This window comes from Lygodium microphyllum, chromosome 12, assembly GCF_053477565.2.
Source record: "Lygodium microphyllum isolate KBCC chromosome 12, Lygodium_microphyllum_v1.1.10, whole genome shotgun sequence".
In the NCBI taxonomy this organism is placed as follows: Eukaryota; Viridiplantae; Streptophyta; class Polypodiopsida; order Schizaeales; family Lygodiaceae; genus Lygodium; species Lygodium microphyllum.
Window position 1 is genome coordinate 128,529,457 of NC_141146.1, and position 23,245 is coordinate 128,552,701.

A 23,245-nucleotide genomic window follows, 5' to 3' on the forward strand; every position below is an offset into this window, starting at 1 on the left:
ATCAACACACATATTGAAATCCCCCATAAAGAAGCCCCATCTGCCAAGTGATAAGGAAGTCTTCAAAGTCCGCCAAAGCTCCCAGCCAGAGAACGAATCATTCGGCGCATAGAGGCCCAGAAACCATAGGATTTCCCCTTCGAATAGGATTTCAACCACCAAGAAGTGGCCATGAACATCATTTTTAAGTGATATTTGGCATGCACAATCATGAGCACACCCGAATAATGCATAGCCTGTGTTCCTGCATAGAACAAACGAAAGCCATGGCAATCCACAACTTTACCGGCGTCACCGTGGCTCTTGTGCTCAACAGCGCACAAGACATCCCACTGATTCTCATACAATGCCGTCCACATGGCACGTTGCTTGTGGCGAGAACAAATCCCTCGCACATTCCACGTGGCTATTTTCATGTGTATACAAAACACACTCAGGTACGAGGCACAGCTTGCCTCGATTTGACTTTGTCGGCGAGAATGTCCAGGACTCCCTCATCCAAGAAATCTGCCAACACCGCAAAAGAGTTCTGAGGACCAGATTTGGAAGTTGACGGCATATCTGCTTGCTTGGGGTTGGAACGTGGTTAACGACGGTCCCACGGGGTAATGACGTTGCCTCGAGTATCAAAAGCCAGCTGTGCAGGTGGACCCTTGAGACGATCCGAATACATTTTCCTGGCGGGCTGATGACGAGGAGCTGAAGAAACCATCGCAGGAGCAGGGCGCTCAGACGCCATCATTTCCTTCCTGCACATATATGTTCGCATGGAATCGTGTGAAGTAGTAGGCTCAGTACTGTCCATGCCAGCCCCAATCCTGTTGCCTATTTTGGCACGGACTTCAACCCAATCAGTAGCACGGGAATCTTGACCCGAAACCTGTTGTTTACCTTTGGCCAGAACGTGGGGCGGGTAGGTAGGATCCAGCGACGGAGCATCACACACCATATCTTCCATGGGCGGAGCAACATGAGCTGTATCTGAAACGTGTTGTTGCTCGGGGCATTCAGCCATAAAGTGCCCCAACTGTCCATAGGAAAAGCAATGGCCAGCAAAATTGCCCCATTTCAAACGAAAGTGTAACGGATGCATACCAGGGCAATTGAGGCGTAACCATGCAGGCCGTTTCCGTGCGGTATCCCATAACATGCACAAGCGGTTGCGATTCACCGCCCTGAGACTGGGAGGGACCAGAACCATGCCCACAGCGGCCATAGCATCCTTTGATAGCGGCCAATAAACAGCCGGACAATTCTCCACTTCTACCCACACAGGGCATTCACGTTGCAGGAGGCGCTGGAAATCTGCCATCGGGCGCAATGGAACCACATGAACCAACCGACGATCAAAAAACAAAGGCAGTTTAGACAGAAGCGCAGCACGGTGCATCTCTGTTTTCAAGAGGACCTCAAAAAAACCGCAGGATCCAACAAAAATCTCTTCCACACATTCCCCTTGTAACAGACTCAGCAGCCATTGGCGAATACGGGACAACAGCGGGATGCGACCAGTGAAGAAGAGTATCACCGCGCGATCATAAAATACCGAAAAGAAGCGTAGGACAGTTTTTGGCTCGACGGTAGCTTCCAGAACATCGTCTCGAGCAGAGGCAGAGAAGGCTTCCTGGTTATGTTGAACATATTCACCAAGCAGAGTGTTGGCAAATTCCAACAGATGCTCCCAGTCCACCTCCTGAGAGTCCACCGGATCCGAAGTGACCTGCGCATAGGAACGATCCGGAGTAACGCCTATCTCTTCCGGGGTGTGCTTGGTACGTTTGCCCGCAGGCTGGATGTCAGGACCCGGGGGCAATTCTTCAGTGCACGAAACCATATCCTCGGGTTCCTCAGCATCAGAGTCCGGGCCAAGTGCTGCCACCGTTTGATCTATGAAATCCAGATCCAAACCAGCCATCGTGTATCACGAACTGATCTCACAGAAGGCCTGACCGACACTCTCTCTCTCGCTCTCTCTCTCTGTGTACAGAGCAGAGGGCACGCGATCCCGGACGCTGCCTCTCTGACGAAGGTCAGGTTCAGGGTTTTCACAAGAACTGGGCGCCTCTGCACGAAAGGAGGAGCACACGCAGGCGGCGCCTCGAGCCACAGCAGAGGTGAAGTTGACAGGGCGGCTTCAGATAATTCAGCGAGACAGGCAGAGGCCGATCCGCTGACTCACGGCGTCAGGGGTAGGCTGCCGTGGATAGGGCGGCAGAAACAGGGCGGCGGGACAGCTCCGTGAGAAGGCGCGACTCTCAACCAGAGGCAGCAATGTAGCCCTCGACGATGGACAGCGCGACCTACCAACGAACAGAGGTTGGGCGGGCGCGAACGAGGGGTGGCGTCTGGCAGGGCGTCAGGCAGCGACAACGCAGACGAGGACCACAGCAGGGCGCGCCAGATCATTCGATGGCAGGGCGGGACGACGCAGGAGCACCATCGCGACCACCCTCTCTTCTCTCTCTCTCTCTCTCTCTCTCTCTCTCTCTCTTTTTTTTTCGTAAACGGTAATTGTATTAATTACGAAAAGCACAAGATTACTGGATTACAAGATACATGACGACAATCTAAGTCATCATGTGAAGAGATTCTAAGAACTACAAGTTACAACGTCATGGCAAAGATGCAGCGGAAATTGCCCTATGCCAGGGACGTAAGTCCTCCCTAGAGAGCAAATCAGAATGCCGAAGAAGATCCAACTGCCAATACAAGAGGCCCTTAAGCCTCGCAATATGCCGCTGAATATCATAGGCGGAGTCAAAAAGAAAAGCATTCCGAACGGTCCAGTTATGCCAGCAGCCCCAATATCGAAGAAAATGATACACCAGCTTCATATGTGGCTGTGCAGGCGCGGGGTATTTGGGCTGCCCGAAAACCCAATCAAAGGGGCGCAGGGTGAAACCAACCACTCCTTGCCAAACAGCCGACAAAAAGAACCAGACTTTCTTTGCGATGGGGCAAGAAATAAATCGGTGGCGGGCGGATTCCACAGCAGTGGTGCAAAAGAAACAGTGGCCATTGGAGATTCGTCGCTTGGAGAGAGCCGAAGCAAGCGGAAGACCACCAATCATCATTCTCCAAAGAAAAACTTTACATTTGAAGGGTGTCTTGTTCAACCAGCCCGCCATCACAGTTTCCCTCCACCATGACCGGGATTTACGTAATCCCCATAAAGCATTCACTTTGGTGACGAGCCATTGATGATCTTTAATCAGAATATGATACACTTGGTTAACAGAAGCTTTGCTTAAAGTCAGCCGGCCTTGTAGGTCCCAATCCTGCCAGGGATGATCCGAAGCAAGGGTAGGAAAGGGTTGTCTGCTCTGGAGCACCCTCAAAAGCTGTTCCCATAAAGGCCTGTATCCACGAGGGATCCTAAAAAGCCTCCTGGCTGTACGAAAAGATATAAGCACATTGCGACTGGCAAGGGTGGCATCCGCCACTGAAGACAAACCCAAACGGGCCATCCGGTTGAATTGTGGTCTGAGGTCCTGTTTACCTTCCCAAGCAAGTAAACCCGAGACTGCCAGCAACTCCAATTGAAAAGAGTTAGTAGCTAAGCGATCCTCCGCTGGGTGCCACTGAGCCTTCTGGAGGACGTGTTTCCAGGAAGACACCAAATGAGTGAGCAACGACGAAGAAGAACTGGAGAACCGAGAATCAGCATTAAGAACATGCCACCAAGAACTCCGGATCTGGGTATTGCCATGTTGAAGCCCCTGGCCCTCAAGGAAATAACGGGCTATATCAACCCATGGATGATGATCCGAGCACATGGCGCGGAAAAGCGACCAACGGAGTGCCTGCATGTGAGTGTGGGCATCTAAAATAGCTCCGCCACCCATGCGTTTGGGGGTGCACGCATGCGACCACGAGATCCAGGAAATACCTGCATGCAATGAGTCTTTCTTCCATAGCATGAAACGAATAGACTGCGTAAGAGCATTGAGAGTCGTAGTAGTCCAGGGAAACAATGGCAAGAAATATGTGAGCATTGGCAACATGATAGTCTGGGCCACTTTGAGGCGGACATGGAAAGGCCAGGCTTGACATTTCCAATACATAAACTTAGCCACCATTTTCTGTGAAATCCACTGGAGCAGCTGCTTAGGGGGAACATCAACGCCCAAAGGATACCCAAGGTGCCTGACAATGGAGCCACGAGGAACAACCAGACCCTGCCAATCCAAGGACTGCAAATCCGACTCCGTGCAGCTGAGAATGGCTGATTTGAGGGCATTGATGCGAAGGCCGGACGCCTGACCAAAGAGGCTCCAGACATCCAATGCTCTTCGAAGGTTATCCCTATCCGCACGCAAAATCATAAAAGTATCATCCGCCAGGGATTGGGTAATGAAGTGTTGTCCTGTAGGAAGTGACAGTCCAACCAACTGAGAAGAGGCTGCCATATGAGATAACATCGAAAGAACTGGATGTGTTGCAAGGGCAAAAAATAGAGGGCTCAAGGGGCACCCTTGTCTGACAGAGCGGGCAAGGACAAATGGCTCAGTAACACCTCCGTTCAGCATGACCCGCGAAGACGCTGCAGCGCTAATAGTGTATATGAGACGAGACATCCGCGGACCAAAGCCCATAGCAGACATAAGTTCAGCAAGGAAAGACCAGTCTAGATAGTCAAAAGCCTTTTCCAGGTCCAGTTGAATCAGTACGACCTCCTGATTGGAATGTTTGGCATAATCAATTGCCAGTTGAGCATTCAATACATTGTGTAGGATATTTCGGCCCTTAATAAAACCATACTGTAGAGGGTGCACAATGGCTGGGAGATGCTTATGGAGCCGATTCGCCATTACTTTGGAGAAGATTTTGTACATTGAACCCATCAAAGAAATTGGGCACCACTGTGTCAACTTAGATGGGGAAGGAGCTTTTGGAAGCAGTTTAATGAGGCCTTCCTTCCATGAGGAGGGCATGATCCCCGTTTCCCACACCTGCTGGAACAAGGCCTGCAATGGTTTCACCAGTTGGGTAGCAAAAGCTTCAAAGAACTCGTTAGTGAGACCATCCCACCCCGGGCTTTTATCCTTAGGCAAGTGTAACAAGACGTTCATAACCTCTGCCTCACAAATATCGGACTCCATAGTAGTTTGCATGTCCTGCGGAAGCTGATTGCGGACCTGGTCATAAAAAGCCGAACGGGCGTGAGTAGTTTGGGCCGAAGGTGGAGGGATGGAACCAAGAAGGTCACGGAAATAATTCCTGCACATATGCACAATAGTCTGTGGATCTAGGATAATGTGGCCTTCTGCATCCTCGAGTCTGGTCATATTTTCTCGAGCAGGAGAGGCATGGAGAGCTCGAAAGAACTTATGGGTCTGACATGCACTGTCTTGCAACGTTTCCGTCATATGTTGCAGTTTGGCCTGCTGATATGATTTCAACTGGAATGCTTTAATAAGATCAGCCACCCGCATGTCCAGTGCGAGCAGAAATGCATCATCCGGAGTGTCCACCAGCAGAGAACGAACCAAAGCCAGCAGATCCTCCGCTGCCTTGCGACGCTGCCGACAAAGCGAGGCATGATAAATTCCATACTGCCGAGCGACCCGCTGCACATTAGAGAGCAATTTTTCAAAAGACGCAGTGCCCAGAGAAGAGAAATCCAAAACGAATCTGTCAATCAATTGCTACATATAGCCCTGAAAGAGTGCATGCTTCAGGTAAGATGAGTTGAAGCGCAAAGGGAGTCGGTCCAGAAATCGCTTGAAAGGTGCAATTGGTTGTGCAAGCAGCTCAAGCTGCAGCGGGAAATGGTCTGACAAAGCATATTGCTGCAACACTTTGATGTCGAGCATCTCGGGAAGAAAATCATCATTCTGCATGATATACATACGATCCAGTCGCGACCATGTTGTCGCATACTGGGCCGAATGAAAAGTAAATCTTGTAGAAGACGGGTGTAGCCAGGACCAGAGATCTTGCTTAAGAACAGCAAGAGCCAACTCATGCCACATACGACTTTCGGGCGCGTCCATTACCGAATGCTCCGATGTGGACTGGGAAGAATCCACACACATATTAAAATCCCCCATGAAGAAGCCGCGTCTGCCAAGTGACAAGGAGGTCTGCAAAGTTTGCCAAAGCTCCCGACGAGATGACGAATCATTCGGAGCATAGAGGCCAAGTAACCATAAGATTTCCCCTTCGAATAAAATTTCAATCACCAAAAAGCGGCCAAAAACATCATTTTTAATAAGCATAGGCTGATATTTGGCATGTACAATCATGAGCACTCCCGAATAATGCATGGCCTGTGTCCCTGCATAGAACAGTCGAAAGCCATTGCAATCCACTACTTTTCCGGCTTCACCGTGACTCTTGTGCTCAACAGCGCACAGGACATCCCACTAATTTTCATGCAATACTGTCCACATGGCATGTTGCTTGTGGCGAGAACAAATTCCTCTCACATTCCACGTGGCGATTTTCATGTGTAGTTAAAACCAAATCAGGTACGAGGCACAGCTTGCCTCGATTTGACTTTGTCAGCAAGAATGTCTAGGACTCCCTCGTCCAAGAAATCCGCCAACACAGCAAAAGAGTTCTGAGGACCAGATTTGGAAGTAGATGGCATATCTGCTGGCTTGGGGTTGAGTCGGGGGTAATGACGGTCCCACGGGGTAATGACATTACCTCTGGTATCAAATGCCAGCTTAGCAGGGGGACCCTTTGGACGATCTAAATACATTTTTCTGGCGGGCTGATGACGGGGGACAGAGGAAACCATAAAAGGAGCAGCGCGCTCGGAAGACAACATTTCCTTCCTGCGCATATATGTACGCGTGGAATCTTGTGAGGGAGTAGGCACAGTATTTTCCATGCCAGCAACAACCCTGTTGCCTTTTTTTGCACGTACTTCCACCCAATCAGTGGCGCGGGAATCCGGACCCGAAACCTGTTGTTTACCTTTGGCCAGAACTTGGTGCTGGTGGATAGCATCCAACGACGGGGCATCACACACCATATCTTCCGTGGGCGGCGCAGCATGGCCAACATCGGAGGTGTGTTGCTGCTGTGGGCATTCAGCCATAAAATGCCCCAACTGTCCACAGGAAAAGCAATGCCCTGCAAAATTTTCCCATTTCAATCGAAAGTGCAACGGATGCATGCCCGAGCAGTTGAGGCGCAACCAAGCAGGCCTTTTTCTTGCAGTGTCCCATAGCATACACAAGCGGTTGCGATTCACTGCCTGGAGACTGCGAGGGACGAGAACAGTGCCCACCGCGGCCATACCATCCTTCAACAGTGGCCAATAAACAGCCGGGCAATTTTCCACTTCGACCCACACAGGGCATTCACGTTGCAGCAGACGCTGAAAATCTGCCATTGGGCGCCATGGAACCACATGAACCAACCGGCGTTCAAAAAATAAAGGCAGTTTAGACAGGAGAGCAGCACGGTGCGTCTCTGATTTCAACAAAACCTCAAAAAACCCCCGGGAGCCAACAAAAATCTCTTCAATACATTCCCCTTGTAGCAGACTATGCAGCCACTGGCGAATACGAGAAAGCAGCGGGATTCGACCAGTGAAGAAGAGTATCACCGCGCGATCATAAAATACTGAAAAGGAGCGTAGGACAGTTTTTGGGTCAACAGTGGCGTCCAGAACATCTTGACGTGCGGAGTCGGAAAAGGCTTCCTGATTATGTTGAACATAATCGCCAAGCAACGTGTTGGCAAATTCCAGCAAATGCTCCCAGTCAACATCCTGGGAGTCCACAGGATCCGAAGCAACCTGAGCATAGGAACGATCCTGAGGAACGCCTATCTCTTCCGAAGTATGCTTTGTACGTTTGCCCGCAGGCTGAATGTCGGGAGGAGGGGGCATCTCTTCGTTGCACGGAACCATGTCCTCAGGTTCCTCGGCATCAGAATCCGAGCCAAGTGCTGCCACTGTTTGGTCTATGAAATCCAGATCCAAACCAGCCATCGTGTGACAATTTGATCTTGAAGGAGGACTGACCCTGTCTCTCTCCCGCTCTCTCTCTCGCCCGCTAGTCTGGACAGAGGCGATGTCCCGGGGTGTACTCTGCAAAGACGGCTAATAAAAGCTGAGCTGTACCTGTCACCTTGCAGGGGCAGAAGGGCGAAACAGAGCCTGTCGGTCGCAACAGCAGGACGGGACAGGCTGAGGTGCCGGGCAGGGATCCGTCAGGTCAAGGGACAAGGCGGCAAGGGCGGCCGTGGACAGGGTGTATGAAGCCGAGCGTCAGAGGCGGCTACAGACAGGGCGCCAGGCGAAGAAAGCGTGGGCGGCGGCAGGCGTAGGGCGTCAGGAACCAGGCGCGAGGGGGGTCGTCGGCGGCGCACGGAGCAGGCAGGACGAAGGTCTGGGCTGAACGGAACTGCAGGCGGCGACGGGACTGAGGAGGCGCAGGTACGCGGCGAGCAGCAACGGACCGGCAGGTGGGCGACGTCACGTCGGGCAACTGTCGAGCAGAAGCGAGCGCGCGAGGAAGAGGGGGCTTCACTCCGCGTCAACGCAGGCGACGCGAGGGCGTGCAGGGCCAGGCGAGGGCAAGGCGGCACGACGCAGTCTCGCCATCTCCCGCCATCGCGCTATTCTCTCTCTCTCTCCTCTCTCTCTCTCTCTCTCTCTTTTTTTCGTAAAAGGTAATTGTATTAATTACGAAAAAAAGGTACAAGATAACTTGATTACAAGATACATGACGCCAATCCAGGCCATCATGTGAAAAGGGGCTAAGTGCTACAAGTTACAAAGTTATGGCAAGGGGGCAGATGAAATTGCCATAAGCCAGGGACGGAAGTCCTCCCTAGAGAGCAAATCAGAATGCCGGAGAAGATCCAACTGCCAATACAAAAGGCCCTTAAGCCTCGCAATATGTCGCTGAACATTATAGGCGGAGTCAAAAAGAAAAGCATTCCTAATGGTCCAGTTATGCCAACAGCCCCAATATCGAAGAATCTCTCTCTCTCTCTCTCTCTCTCTCTCTCTCTCTCTCTCTCTCTCTCTCTCTCTCTCTCTTTCTCTCTCTCTCTCTCTCTCTTTCCGTGAAGATAATTGAATTAACTAGTCAATATTTAAATCAGACCATCAAGTCACATTCTCTTTGTATGTCTTACTTCCTACTATATTAGACCGCCAGGTCATTCGAGAAACTGAGGAAAGACTATCACGACTTTTACATAAAGAAAAAATCACACGGAATGGACAGTTGGAGTAGAGCGAACAGCCAGGGAGCAACAATGTCAGGAAGAACAAGGTCAACTGATATCATAGAAGAAATCTGCCATAGCACTAAACCTTGAACATGGGCCACATGACCATGGCCAGAAACTGAATCAAAAATAAAGGCATTCCGAGTGCGTTGAATATGCGAGAGGGCAGCCCATCTAAGGAAATGAAATAGGCAGGAATAATAAGAATGCAAGGAAGAAAGAGAGGGCAGCTTTCCCATAAACCATAAACGGGCCGTTATCCGGCGCTGAGTCATCGAGAACCACACTGGGAAATAGAACTCCGAATCTGTCGAGCAGCCGGACAAGAGACAAAAAGATGAAGCAATGTTTCATCACATGTAGTGCAGAATACACAACAACCGCCAGAGGTCTCTCAAGCACGCAACACCTCTCTAGTTGAAAGACCACCAATCAACAGTCTTCATAAGAAGACTTTACCCTAATAGAGAACCTCAGACTTCCAAAGCTGAATGAATCTTTCCCCCCACATCATTTTTCCATCCCCTATATGCCATAATTTGTTCACCTTTCTAGTTACCCATCTCTTGGCCTCCACCATCTGATGATATATCTAGTTAGTAGACCTCTTCTCAAAATCATCTGGAAGCACAAACATCCAATCACGCCATGGATATAATGGTTGTAGCACAGGCAAAGGAAAGAACCTCTGAAGTCTGGCATGTATGGATGACCAAATGTCACAATATCTACGGGATACCTAAAAGTGCTGACAAATACACCGAAAAGAATAAAGACGAGACTGCGCGAGAATAACACCATCAAAAACTGTCTGCAACCCCAAACGAGCCATTTGATTAAACTTGACTTTCTGCAAATCTTTGTTCAGCCAATCCAACAACTTGGAGGATGCCAGTACTTTTACTTGCACGGAATTCACCTCCTTACAAACATCAAGGGGGCGCCAAACTGAAAAACACAAGATCTCCTGCCAAGATGCAATCAAATGAGAAAGGAGAAAAGACTGGGGAGACCTTAATAGGCCTCAAGGAATTCCACCAAGGAGCATGAATAACCGTGTTTCTATCAGAGATACTAGTCTTTTCAGTAAAAAATTTAGCAATGTCTAACATGGGATGACTCTGTACACATAAGCCTACAAAAGGGCCAACCTCAAGGCTATCATATGCACCACCCATCCGTTTAGGCATAGTCACATGTTGCCACGAAATCCACACCTATCCCAAACAATTGCCTTTCTTGTTCCAGAGCATTAATCTGATAAGCTGAACCAAATCCAATATGAACCTCTTAGCGCAAGGAAGCAATGGCAAAAAGAATGCGATCATACTAATCATAATGCATTGGGCCACTTTTAGTCTAACATGTAGAAGCCAACTCTGGGATTTCCAGTACATGAACCTGTCATGAATTCAAGAGGCCATCCAATCCAGCAAGGCTCGGGAGCAACCTCCATACCAATAGGATATCCCAAGTGTTTGGCAATATTACCCCTCGTGATCACAATTCCATTCCAGCCCAAGGCCTGCAAATCATTCTCCTTCCAAGAGAAGGGTGGATTTCTAAGTATTAATGTGATGACCCAATCCCAACGCAAAAAGATTCCAAGCCACCATTGCTCGATTAACATTAATACGATCCGCCTTAAAAACATAAAAGAATCATCTTCCAAAGATTGACGCAGAAGCTGGTTACCGCCGGGAAGAGTTAAGCCAACTATCTCACCTTCAGCTGCCAACTTATCCAATAATGAGAGCATGAGGTGAGTTACAGACTACCTCACCAAGAAGCATGAATAACCGTGCTACCATGAGAGATGCCAATCTTTTCTATGAAGAATTTGCCATTGTTTGACCAAGGATGACACTGAAAACATAGACACTACAAGAGGGATAGCCTCAAAGCAGCCATATGCAAATTGACATCTAGCAAAGCTACACCCCCCATCCTTTTCCAAGTGGTCACATGTTGGCAGGAGATCCATACCTGCCCCAAACGATTGCCTTCTTTTTCCAGAGCATAAATCTGACAGGCTGAACCAAATCAAAAATGGACTTATTAGTCCAAGGAAGCAACAGCAGAAAGAATAAGATCGTACTAATCATAATGCATTGAGCCACTTTCAGACTAACAAGTAGTGGCCAACTCTGGGATTTCCAATATATAAACCTGTCATGAATACGAGAGGCCATCCAAACCAGCAAGGCTCGGGGAACAACCTCCACACCAATAGGATATCCCAAGTGTCTGGTTATATTACCCCTTGTGATAACAATTCCATTCAAACCCAAGGCCTATAGATCATTCTCCGTACAGGAGAGAAGGGTCGATTTCTGAGTATTAATGTGAAAAACCGATGCCAAACCAAAAAGATTCCAAGCCACCATTGCCCAATTAACATTAATATGATCCGCCCTAAGGAAAATAAAAGAATCATCTGCCAAAGATTGACCCACAAGCTGGTCAGCGCCGGGAAGAGTTAAGCCAACGATCTCACCTTTAGCTGCCAACTTATCCAACAATGAGCGCACAGGGTGAGTTACCAAACCAAACAACGAAGGGCTGAGAGGATAGCATTGCAAAAGAGATCGAGATAAGGCAATTCCCTCCGTAATCCCTCCGTTAAGAGCAATATGGGCCACAGCACCCCAACTGATGGTATCAACTAGAGAAATCATACGCGGGCCAAAACCCATTGTAGACATTAATTGCCACAAAAATGACCAACTAACATGATCAAATGCCTTCTCAATATCCAGCTGAAGCATAACAACCTGCTGGCTAGAAGCTTTGGCATACTCGATTCCCAGCTGGACATTCAAAATGTTGTGCATTATATTCCGACCTTTAATGAAACCGTATTGACGTGGATGAATGAGGTGCGGAAATACTTTCTGCAATCTATTGGCAATGATCTTGGAGAAGATTTTATATAACGATCCCATAACTGAAATGGGTCTCCATTGTTTCAAAGAGGCCGGAGAGGGAACTTTGAGCAACAACCTGATGACTGCAATCTTCCAATCTGAAGGCATCATACCTGAGTTCTACACCTGCTGACACAATCGAGTTAATGGGTCCTTCAGTAGCTGCACATTAGCTGAAAACAGCTCATTAGGAAGCCCGTCCCAGCCTCCACTTTTCCTTCGATGCAAGTGAGATAGCACTTCTTCAGCTTCCTCTTCAGAAATATCGGCCTCCATTAGATTCACCCATTCTGGTGCAACCTGATTACTAACCAGGCCACAAATGTATGTTCGAGCAGAGAGAACAGCATCTGTAAGGATCTCTTGCAGACCCAACAAGGCCCTATAAAAGTCAACCGTCATCTAAATAATGGAGGCAGGATTAGTCACCATATCACCTTGCCCATCCTTTAAGCGCACAATATTTTCCCAGGCATATTTCTAATCCATACAAGCAAAAAATTGATGAGTTTGACTGTTGTTATCATGTAAAGCTTCGGCTTTGGCTAGCAGTTTGTATTTTGCATACTCCTCTTCCTGAAGAGTTGGACCCTGCCTTCAGCCATTCAATGCAAGTGAGCAAGTCATCATCGGAATCCCCAATCTGACACAAAGCCAAGGAATGGGCTAATAAAGCTTGAGCATGTTGCAATTCAGCTCGAAACAAGGAAGCATGCTGAATACCATATTGTCGAGATAAGGCTCACGCATTATCCCTAAAAACCGCCCATGCTTCCATTCCTATAGATAGAACCTTCAAGCTGAAAGAAGCTATCAGGTGTTGAACACCTACCAAAAACTGATTTTCCTGCAAAAAAGATTGATAAAACCGAAGAGGCAAATGGGCATGGAGAGCCTTGAATGCATGGACACCTCCGTGGCTCATTTCCAGGACCAAAGTGTAATGATCTAACAGAACATGTTGTCTTTCCACCTGCATATCAATGACTACAGGAAGAAAGGAATCACTTTGGCAGATGTAGATTCTATCCAGTCTGGCCCAAGTATTTGGATGCCAAAAAGAGTAATAAGTATATCCGGCTTGTGATGGATACATCCAGGACCACATGTCTTGTTTCAAAGATGCCGCTGCAAGAGTATCCCAAGCCTGCCGCTCAGGATCACAGGGCTGTCCATCTAAGGAAATGAAATAGGCAGGAACAATTTGAACTCAAAGAGGGCCTAGAGAACATATTTCCCATAATCCACGAACAAACTTATAGGCGGTGCTGAGTCACCGAGAACCACACATAGGAAATAAAATTCTAGATCTGTCGCGCAAGACGGTAGGAGACAAAGAGGTGAAGCAATGTCTCATCACACGTAGTGGAGAAAACACAATGCCCAGCAAAGATCTTTCGGGCACAAAGCACTTCTCCTATTGGAAGACTCCCAATGAGCAACCACCACATGAACACTTTTCCCTGATACGGGACTTTAGACTTCCAAAGCTAGATAAATCTTTCCCGCCACTTCTTTTTAGTGTCCCTACGATGCCATAACCTATTTACTTTCCCCATGACCCATCTCTTGGCTTCCACCATCCGATGATATATCTGCTTAGCTGACCTCTTCCCAAAATCATCAAAAAGCACAAACATCCAATCACGCCAAGCATCCCATAGCTGTAACGTAGGCAAAGGAAAGAATCTCTGAAGACTCTCCACCAAAAGTCCCTATATCCATGACGCACGCTAAAGTACTGACGAATATACCTAAAGTACTAAAGACAGAGCTGCCCAGGAATAACACCATCACGGACTGTCTTCAACCCCAACCTAGCCATCTGATTAAACTTGTCTCGCTGTAAATCTTTTAATGGCCATTCCAAGAACCTTGAAGAAGCCAGTATTTCTCCTTGTAGCAAATTTTCCTCTTTACAAATATCCGGGGGACGCCAAACTACAAAACGAACCATCTCTTGCCAAGAAGCTATCAAATGAGAAAGGAGAAAAGACTGGGTGACCTCTCTCTCTCTCTCTCTTTTCTTTTTTTTCGTAATGGATGTTATATTTATAAAGTACTAAACGAGAAAAGAGTTACAAAAGTCATGGCAAAGACGCAAAGGAAATTGCCATATGCCAGGGAAGTAAGTCCTCCCGAGGGAGTAAGTCAGAGTGCCAAATGAGATCTATCTGCCAATGCAAGAGACCTTTAAGCCTAGCAATATGTCCCTGAACATTAGAGGCTGAATCAAAAAGAAAAGCATTCCGAATGGTCCAATTGTGCCAACAGCCCCAGTATCTAAGAAAGTGAAACAAGATCTTCATATGCGATTATGCCGGTGTGGGGTATTTGGGCCGCCCAAAAACCCAATCAAAAGGGCTTAGAGAGAAACCAACCACTACTCGCCAAACCGTTGACAAGAGTGACCAGATTTTCTTAGCGAGAGGGCAAGAAATAAATCGATGACAGGCCGATTCCACACTGGTGGTGCAAAAGAAACAATTGCCATTCGAGATTTAACGCTTGGAAAGGGCTAAAGCAAGAGGAAGACCACCAGTCATCACCCTCCAAAGAAAGACCTTGCATTTGAAAGGTGTCTTGTTCAACCAACCCTACATCACAGTTTCCTTCCACCATGACTGAGATTTACGCAATCCCCATACAGTATTAGCTTTAGTAACCAGCCATTGATGATCTTTAATCAGAAGATGATACACTTAGTTAGCTGAGACCTTTTTCAAATTCAGCCGGCCTGCAAGGTCCCAGTCCTGTCACGGACGATCCAAAGCAAGGGCAAGAAAGGGTTGTCTACTCTAGAGCACCATCAAAAGCTGTCCCCATAAATCACGGTATCCAGGAAAGATCTTGAAAAGCCTCCTGGCTGTACGAAATGATATCAACACATTGCGACTGGCAAGGGTAGCATCTGCAACTGAAGTCAAGCCCAAGCGTGCTATGCGTTTAAATTTTGGTCAGAGCTCATGTTTGCCTTCCCAAGAAAGTAATCGCGAGGCTGCCAACAATTCCAGTGGAAAAGAGTTAGTAGCTAAGCGGTCCTCCGCTGGATGCCACTGAGCCTTCTGGAGAACCGATTTCCAACAACATACCAAATCAACAAGCAGGGATGATGAAGGACTAGAAACCGAGAGTCTGCATTAAGAACATGCCACCAAGAGCTCCGAATTTGGGTATTACCATGCACAAGCCCATGATCCTCAAGAAAATAACGGGCTATAACGACCCACGGGTGATGATCCAAGCACATGGCACAAAAAAGAGACCAACGGAGTGCCGGCATATGAGTATCGGCATCCAAAATAGCCCCACCACCCATGCGTTTGGGGGTACATGCATGCAACCAAGAAAAACAAGAAAATGCCTCCATGCAAGGAGTCCTCCTTCCATAACATGAAACGAATGTACTGAGTAAGAGCATTCAATGTAGTAGTAGTCCAAGGCAGCAATGGCAAGAAAATTGTGAGCATTGGCAACATAATTGTCTGAGCCACTTTGAGGCGAACATGGAAGGGCCAAGCCTGTGACTTCCAATACAGAAACTTAGCAGCCAGTTTCTGTGAAATCCACTCTAGTAGTTGCTTTGGCCGAACATCAACCCCCAAAGGGTACCCAAGATGCCTGACAATGGAACCACGGGGAACAACCATTCCCTGCCAGTCCAATGAACTCTCTCTCTTTTTTTTCGTAAAATGAACTCTCTCTCTCTCTCTCTCTCTCTCTCTCTCTCTCTCTCTCTCAACCAAATGGATTTATGATACGGAATCCAAAACACGATTTCTGTTACACCAAGAAAACCACTCTTGTATCAAACCAAAATGATAAGTCAAACAATGTGGGTATTTGGGATTCATAGTCATTCATTTTCTCGCTCCTCAGAACATTAGATTAACCAGAATCCATAGTGATAAATACAAAGCAAGCAGGATCAAGAAGAAATTCAGATATTTGATTAACTGCTTACCCAGGATTCATGGTAATAAAGACAGAGCAAGAAGGATCGAGTGAAATTTCAGTGTCTTCAAAAATAAACCGTTTCAGCTTTTGTTGTATAGCCAGCTGTATAGTAAGAATCTGCTGGGCAATCACTGAAAGCACTTCCAAATCAATTCGATTGAACTCATCAAAACAAGCCCATGCACCACTGCTGGCAAGTCCTTTAAAGAACTTTCCCATGGCAATATAATCTAGTCCATCTGAGCAGTTAAAGACGACACACTGTTTTGCAATTGCCTGTGCAGATTAAAAGCCACGAGATGTAAAAGCATCCAGATGTAAGTTCATCACAATTGTTTCTAGTTTAAAGTTTCACTAAATTTCAAGCCTTGAACATGACAGAACAGATTCTGTTTTCAACTTTTTGACTCCAACTTGATCCTAACGATCTTCATTGTCTTAGTTCTGGGGAATTTTTATCAAGTCTACCATTAGAAATTGACCATACTGAAAGCGCAAACATGTTAGACCTAGGTATCACTCTATATTGAAATAGAATTTTCACACAGCTTCCACAGTGCTGATCCTGTACATCAGACTCAATAGATACATGTTTAAAGAACTTTGCATGAATCAGGGAAAAACGAGTCCATGTAAAAAAAAAAAACTCTCTTGGGTTAAAGATGTGAACTTTTTGTATAACTGTTAATGTCTTGAAGACTAATGTGGACATTGCTGAGCATGCTTAAAGTGCAAATAATACATGTTACTTGAAGTTCACTCAAATTTACCAGGATGACCTTGACTTTAAACACAGTAGTAATAAGGGTATAACCTTTGCCAGGTCCTTTGTTGTTTCTGTTTTCCCAGTTCCAGCAGGTCCAGCTGGAGCACCACCAAGATTCAGGTGAAGAGCACCCATAAGAGTCATATAGCAGCGATCTGTCAATGGAGTGATGACTAACCGAGGGGTGTTTCCCAAGTACTCATAGCCATAACAAAGAGATGCCTGAACCATTCGTACAATAACATTTTCATTCTCCCAGTAATATCGCAGTTGGCTGACCCATTCAAAGTCTGTAACTGCTTTTACCTGGTCATTGATTAAGCTTCAGTGCAGCTAACTTTGCGAGGGTTAAATGACATTCAGCATGTTTATCACTTTTGTTTGATTACTATGTTGCTATTTCAGGTATGCTTCTGAATATTTCATCGAATATGATCCTAGCTATTTCAGTTGAGCTAAAACATTTAATACCCCCCCTTTCACGTGATTAGAATTCATACATCCAAATGAGGACTACGCAGATAATCCATCTTGTTGTCAACAGCGTGTAAACCAAGTATTCACAATATATTTTTACTCAAGGTTTGAATTAGTATAGACTATTCTTACTACCATCTTTTTTTTTTTTTTGGAAACTGCAGTACTTTTCTGCACCTAATATGCAATTTCGTTTGGAGTGGCCATGCTTGTAGCTATTATGCTCCTGAAACCCACCATCAGTATCATGACTCTTACCTTGAAGTACTAGAACCTCCTTGTTCGCTGACTGGCTGGTGTGCAGTTTGCAGCTAGCTTGTTTCTTGCCTGGTCATTTTGCTCCTGAGCTCTCTCTCAAGAGCATTCTTCCTTACCTATGAAGAAACACCACTTCTTTCTAATAGTGGTCAAATGAAACGATCACACCCTTACACATTTCTGAGAAAGCCGGTTTCTGTGCTACCCAATAGTCGTCTTTGTGATATAAATTATTTCTATTAGTTAACTAGTATTGTACAATCAGCAAAGGACAGAGGAGCCTCTGGTTGGATACTCTGCAGGAACCACATACGTAAAAAGCAAGGTTTACAAAAGAGAAGAAAGAAGATTAAGGGATGGAAGGGATGGAAGGGATGTAAAACGGGGTACTCCCACAGATGCTTTAGGATGTTCATCAAAAAAAGGTCTAGAAATGTTCCTATTTAAGCAAGGATCATGACACCATTATATCTAGTCTCAATGGCTTCAAGGGTATGTATGAGATGTACATATACAGCACAACAAATCCGTGGATTACTAGTTGTGCAACAGCAAGGTGTCCATATGTTTCAAACAGTAAGACTTGGATAAAGTCCAATCTTTGACAGGGATGTTCTAGCAGGGTGTGTAGGACATGAGGTAAGTGGGTTTCATCCCATGTGATAGGAGGAAACTCTGAGATTGAGGGATGAAGGTTCATAAAGCCAACATCTATAAGCGAAGTGAGTGCACCTCAAGTGATGTGTAAACACCACTTTATCCCAGAAATGAAGCTTAAAACACCCAACAATAGACTTACACAACATGTGGAAAATCTCATAAATGAATACAGGCTCAAGAATGTCTTGTCCTAGCATAAGCTAGCTACCCATTGCAGTGATGCACTGCATGAAAACAGCCAAAAGAATGCAGAAATTTGTGTGGTCGATATCTTTTCCACAATGGCTACTAAAACTGTTACATTGGATTATGAGAAAAATGCTGTGTGTCTAAGTGATGCAATGGTGTTGAGAATCCAGAAAAGGAAAAAGACCAAGTCCACCGTCATAGCTAAGTAGAGTACTGGACATGTTTAGGGAAGATATGAAGAATTCTCTAGAACAACTCATCTAAAGGAAGCATCTTAAAAGTACCAAGAATAAGATGGTTTCTATACACATTTGCTCCTGAGCTGGACTTTAACTGATAAACTGCATCTTCAAACTTGGCAAATCAAAAGGGGGATATAGCTACAAAAACAGGCAGAACTAGACAGAGTACTAGTGTGTAGAATGCTAGATGTACCTCGAAGGCAGGAATACAGTACAAATCAATGACCCCGGCAGCTAACTGAGACAGATAGCGGCCTGAACATCCATGATCATTTGAAAAAGACTAGAAATGTATCAAGAGGTTCCGGACGTGCACCCTGGTCCACCAATCACCTCTGTCACACCACTAAGCTAGCACGGCGATTGTTTGCATCAACTCAACCAATAGTGGTTTTACCCATTCCGCCTTGTGGTATCGCAATTAATACTTGGATGGCTGCTCTAGCAGAGGCTCTATTTCCAAAGTTTGCTAGCTCATTAGATAAGGACCCAAATGCCTTCCTTCGGCAATTCGAGGTTGATATATTCGCCAACGGTATTGGGTGAACAATGCAATAATTATGGCGAAGGTAGTCCCATGCTTTGATATGATTGAAACTAACCTATCTTCTTGGTGTATGTAAGATTCATCATCACAAATGCTGAAGAACCAATCATTTTAGGGCAACCAAAGACCTCCTAGAAGGAATGCAATCGAGTATATGGGCAAGAAGGATCTTTCAAGGATTGTACCACAAATAAAAATTGTAATGTACCCATTACTTAGTTTATTTTAATCAACAATGTACGTGTATATTCCAAAGAAAATTGATTTATGTTGCACATTCTTCTTTTCTTTAAACTAGCTCTAATTATGAAACTGGCTCTACTTACGATGATAATTGTTATTATTAATGAGGTATTATATGCCAATTAATGGAAAAAAAACTTGGGAAACCCTCCCAAGACTAACTTATTAAAACTATATTTGTAGTATAAAACAGCAAAAAAAACTAGCCTCGTGGATAGTCACTAGGCAGTTAAGTGCACTTGGCTGATGACACTGCCGGGATGGGTGACCTCTTGGGAAGATTTTCCTACAAGCTAGTGTGAGCTTCTCACACGCAACCAACGGCACCAACGAAGCCTTCGTGGCCCATTGCCAAGTATGCCAAGGCCAAGATACCAAGGTCTATACCTTAGTCGTCGCCTTAGTCGTATGCCTTGGAGTGACGCTCGCCCAACAACGACATATGCACGGTGTGTCCTCACCCATATATTCGTCAATTTTTATCTTCACGATACAAAAATGGCGCCCCTTCTTGACATCATCAATAATGTCGTCAAAAAATGTTAAAAGAAATCATTCCCTCTTTGTCGTCGATGACGTCATCAAGAAATGCTAAAAAGCAAGCGTTCTTTCTTTACCTCCCCCCCTCCCCCCAATTACTATATAAACACGGGTAGAGCGTCACGTCTAGCAAACACTGACACACAAACAGACACACACAACGATCCGTGCAGAAGTCTCTCTGCTGTTGTTGACAGGATGAAGCTCTGTTGCAATCAGCCTCCCTTTTTTTTTTCGTAAGAGGTAATTGTATTAATTACGAAAAAAGTCCAAGTTTACTTGATTACAAGATACATGATGACACTAAGCCATCATGTGAAAAGGTTCCAGTACTAAGAGTTACAAAGTCATGGCAAAGACGCAAAGGAAATTGCCAAATGCCAGGGACGTAAGTCCTCCCTAGAGAGCATGTCAGAATGCTGGAGAAGATCTAGCTGCCAATACAAGAGACCCTTAAGCCTAGCAATATGCCACTGAATATTATAGGCGGAATCAAAAAGAAAAGAATTCCGAATGGTCCAGTTATGCCAACGGCCCCAATATCGAAGAAAGTGATACACGAGCTTCATATGTGGCTGTGCCGGAGTGGGGTATTTGGGCTGCACAAAAACCCAATCAAAGGGGCGTAACAAGAAACCAACCACCGCTCGCCAAACGGCTGACAAGAATGACCCGATTTTCTTAGCGATGGGGCAAGTGATAAATCCGTGATAGGAGGATTCCACACTATTGGTGCAAAAGAAACAGTTGCCATTAGAGATTCGTCGCTTGGAAAGAGCTGAAGCAAGCGGAAGACCACCAATCATCACCCTCCAAAGAAATAAAGACCTTATATTTGAAGGGTGTCTTGTTCAACCAGCCCTCCATCACAGTTGCCCTCCACCATGACCGGGATTTACGCAATCCCCATAGAGTATTTGCTTTAGTAAACCAGCTATTGATGATCTTTATTCAGAAAATGATACACCTGGTTAGCGGAAGCTTTGCCTCAATTCAGCCGGCCTTCAAAGTCCCAATCTTGCAGGGATGATCCGAAGCAAGGGCAAGAAAGGGTTGTCTGCTCTGGAGGACCATCAAAAGCTGTTCCCATAAATGCCTATATCCACGAGGGATCCTGAAAAGCCTCCTAGCTGTACGAAACGATATTAGCACATTGCAAATGGCAAGGGCGGCATCCGCGACTAAAGTTAACCCCAAACGTGCCATCCGATTGAATCGTGGTCGAAGCTTCTGTTTACCTTCCCATGAAAGTAACCGCGAAACTGCCAGCAATTCCAATTGAAAAGAATTAGTAGCCAAGCGATCCTCCGCTGGATGCCACTAAGCCTTCCGAAGGACCAGTTTCTAGGAACATACCAAATGGGTAAGCAGCGATGAAGAAGAATTGGAGAACCGCGAATCGGCATTAAGAACATGCCACCAAGAACTCCGGATTTGAGTATTGTCATGCAAAAGCCCATGATCCTCAAGGAAATAATGGGCTATAACGACCCACGGATGATGATCCGAGCACATGGCGCGGAAAAGAGACCAACAGAGTGCCAGCATGTGAGTTTGGGCATCTAAAATAGCCCCTCTACCCATGTGTTTGGGGCGACCACGAAATCAAGGAAATACCTGCATGCAAGGAATCCTTCTTCCATAGCATCAAACGAATAGACTGACTAAGAGCATTCAGAGTCGTAGTAGTCCAGGGCAACAATGGCAAGAAATATGTGAGCATTGGCAGCATAATTGTCTGGGCTACTTTGAGGCGAGCATGGAAGGGCCAAGCCTGAGACTTCCAATACAGAAACATAGCCGCCAGCTTGTGTGAAATCCACTGGAGTAGCTGCTTTGGGGGAACATCAACACCCAAAGGGTACCCAAGATGCCTGACAATGGAGCCACGAGGAACAACCATACCATGCCAGTCCAATGACTGCAAGTCCGACTCCGTGCAGCTCAGAATGGCTGATTTCAATGCATTGATACGAAGGCCGGACGCCTGACCAAAGAGAGCCCGAACATCCAATCCTTTGTGAAGGTTATCCTTGTCCTTACGCAAAATCATAAAGTTGTCATCAGCCAAGGATTGACTAATGAAGTGCTGTCCAGAAGGAAGCGACAATCCAGCCAACTGAGTAGAAGCTACCATATGAGATAACATCGAAAGAACTGGATGAGTCGCAAGGGCAAAGAAGAGAGGGCTCAAAGGGCACCCCTGTTTGACAGAGCGGGCAAGCACAAATGGCTGAGCAACGCCTCCATTCAGCATGACTCGCGAAGACTACGCAGCACTGATAGTGTAGATCAGACGAGACATCCGAGCACCAAACCCCATAGCCGACATAGGTTCAGCAATGAAAGCCCAGTCCAGATAGTCAAAAGCCTTTTCCAGGTCCAATTGAATCAGTACGACCTCCTGATTAGAATGCCTTGCATAATCAATCGCCAGTTGCGCATTTAATACATTGTGCAGTTTCGGCCCTTAATGAAACCATATTGGAGAGGGTGCACAATGGCAGGGAGATGCTTCAGGAGCGGATTCGCCATTACTTTGGAAAAGATTTTATACATACAACCCATCAAAGAAATTGGGCGCCAATGTTTCAACGTAGACAGCGAAGGAACCTTTAGAAACAATTTAATAAGTCCTTCTTTCCATGAGGAAGGCATAATCCCTGTTTCCCACACCTGCTGAAACAAAGCCTTCAATGGTTTCGCCAGTTGTGTAGCAAAGGCCTCAAAGAACTCATTGGTGAGACCATCCCAGCCAAGACTTTTATCCTTGGGCAAGTGTAACAAAACGTCCATAACCTCCGCCTCACAAATATCTGACTCCATAGTAGCTTGCATGTTTTGCGGAACCTGATTGTGGACCAGGTCATAAAAAACTGAACGGGCCTGGGTACTTTGGGCTGAAGGTGGAGAAGTGGAACTAAGAAGGTCGAGAAAATAATTCGTACACATCTGCACAATAGTCTGCGGATCAAGGACCAGGTGGCCTTCTGCACCCTGGAGTCTGGTCATATTCTCTCGAGCAGGAGAGACATGCAGAGCTCGAAAGAACTTACGAGTCTGACACGCATTATCTTGCAAAGACTCCGTCAGATGTTGCAATTTGGCCTGCTGATACAATTTCAACTGAAACTCTTTAATAAGATCAGCCACCCGCATTGCCAGTGCTAGCAGAAATGCATCATCTGGAGTGTCCACCAACAGAGAACAAACCAAAGCCAGCACATCCTCCGCTGCT

At 46.2% G+C, this 23,245-nt stretch overlaps 1 protein-coding gene across 5 annotated transcripts in view; it reads right to left on the bottom strand.

Annotated features, from left to right (window-relative positions):
- Positions 1-23,245, bottom strand: part of LOC148028254 (uncharacterized) — a 346,086-nt gene that overhangs the window by 160,973 nt on the left and 161,868 nt on the right. For all 5 annotated transcript variants that reach the window (XM_087690038.1, XM_087690039.1, XM_087690041.1 and 2 more), the window contains exons 23-24: positions 16,900-17,157; positions 16,093-16,361 (exon numbers count right to left, since the gene is read on the bottom strand). In XM_087690038.1, the coding sequence (XP_087546164.1) occupies positions 16,093-16,361; positions 16,900-17,157 (527 nt within the window). The remainder of the gene's footprint in view (positions 1-16,092; positions 16,362-16,899; positions 17,158-23,245) is intronic.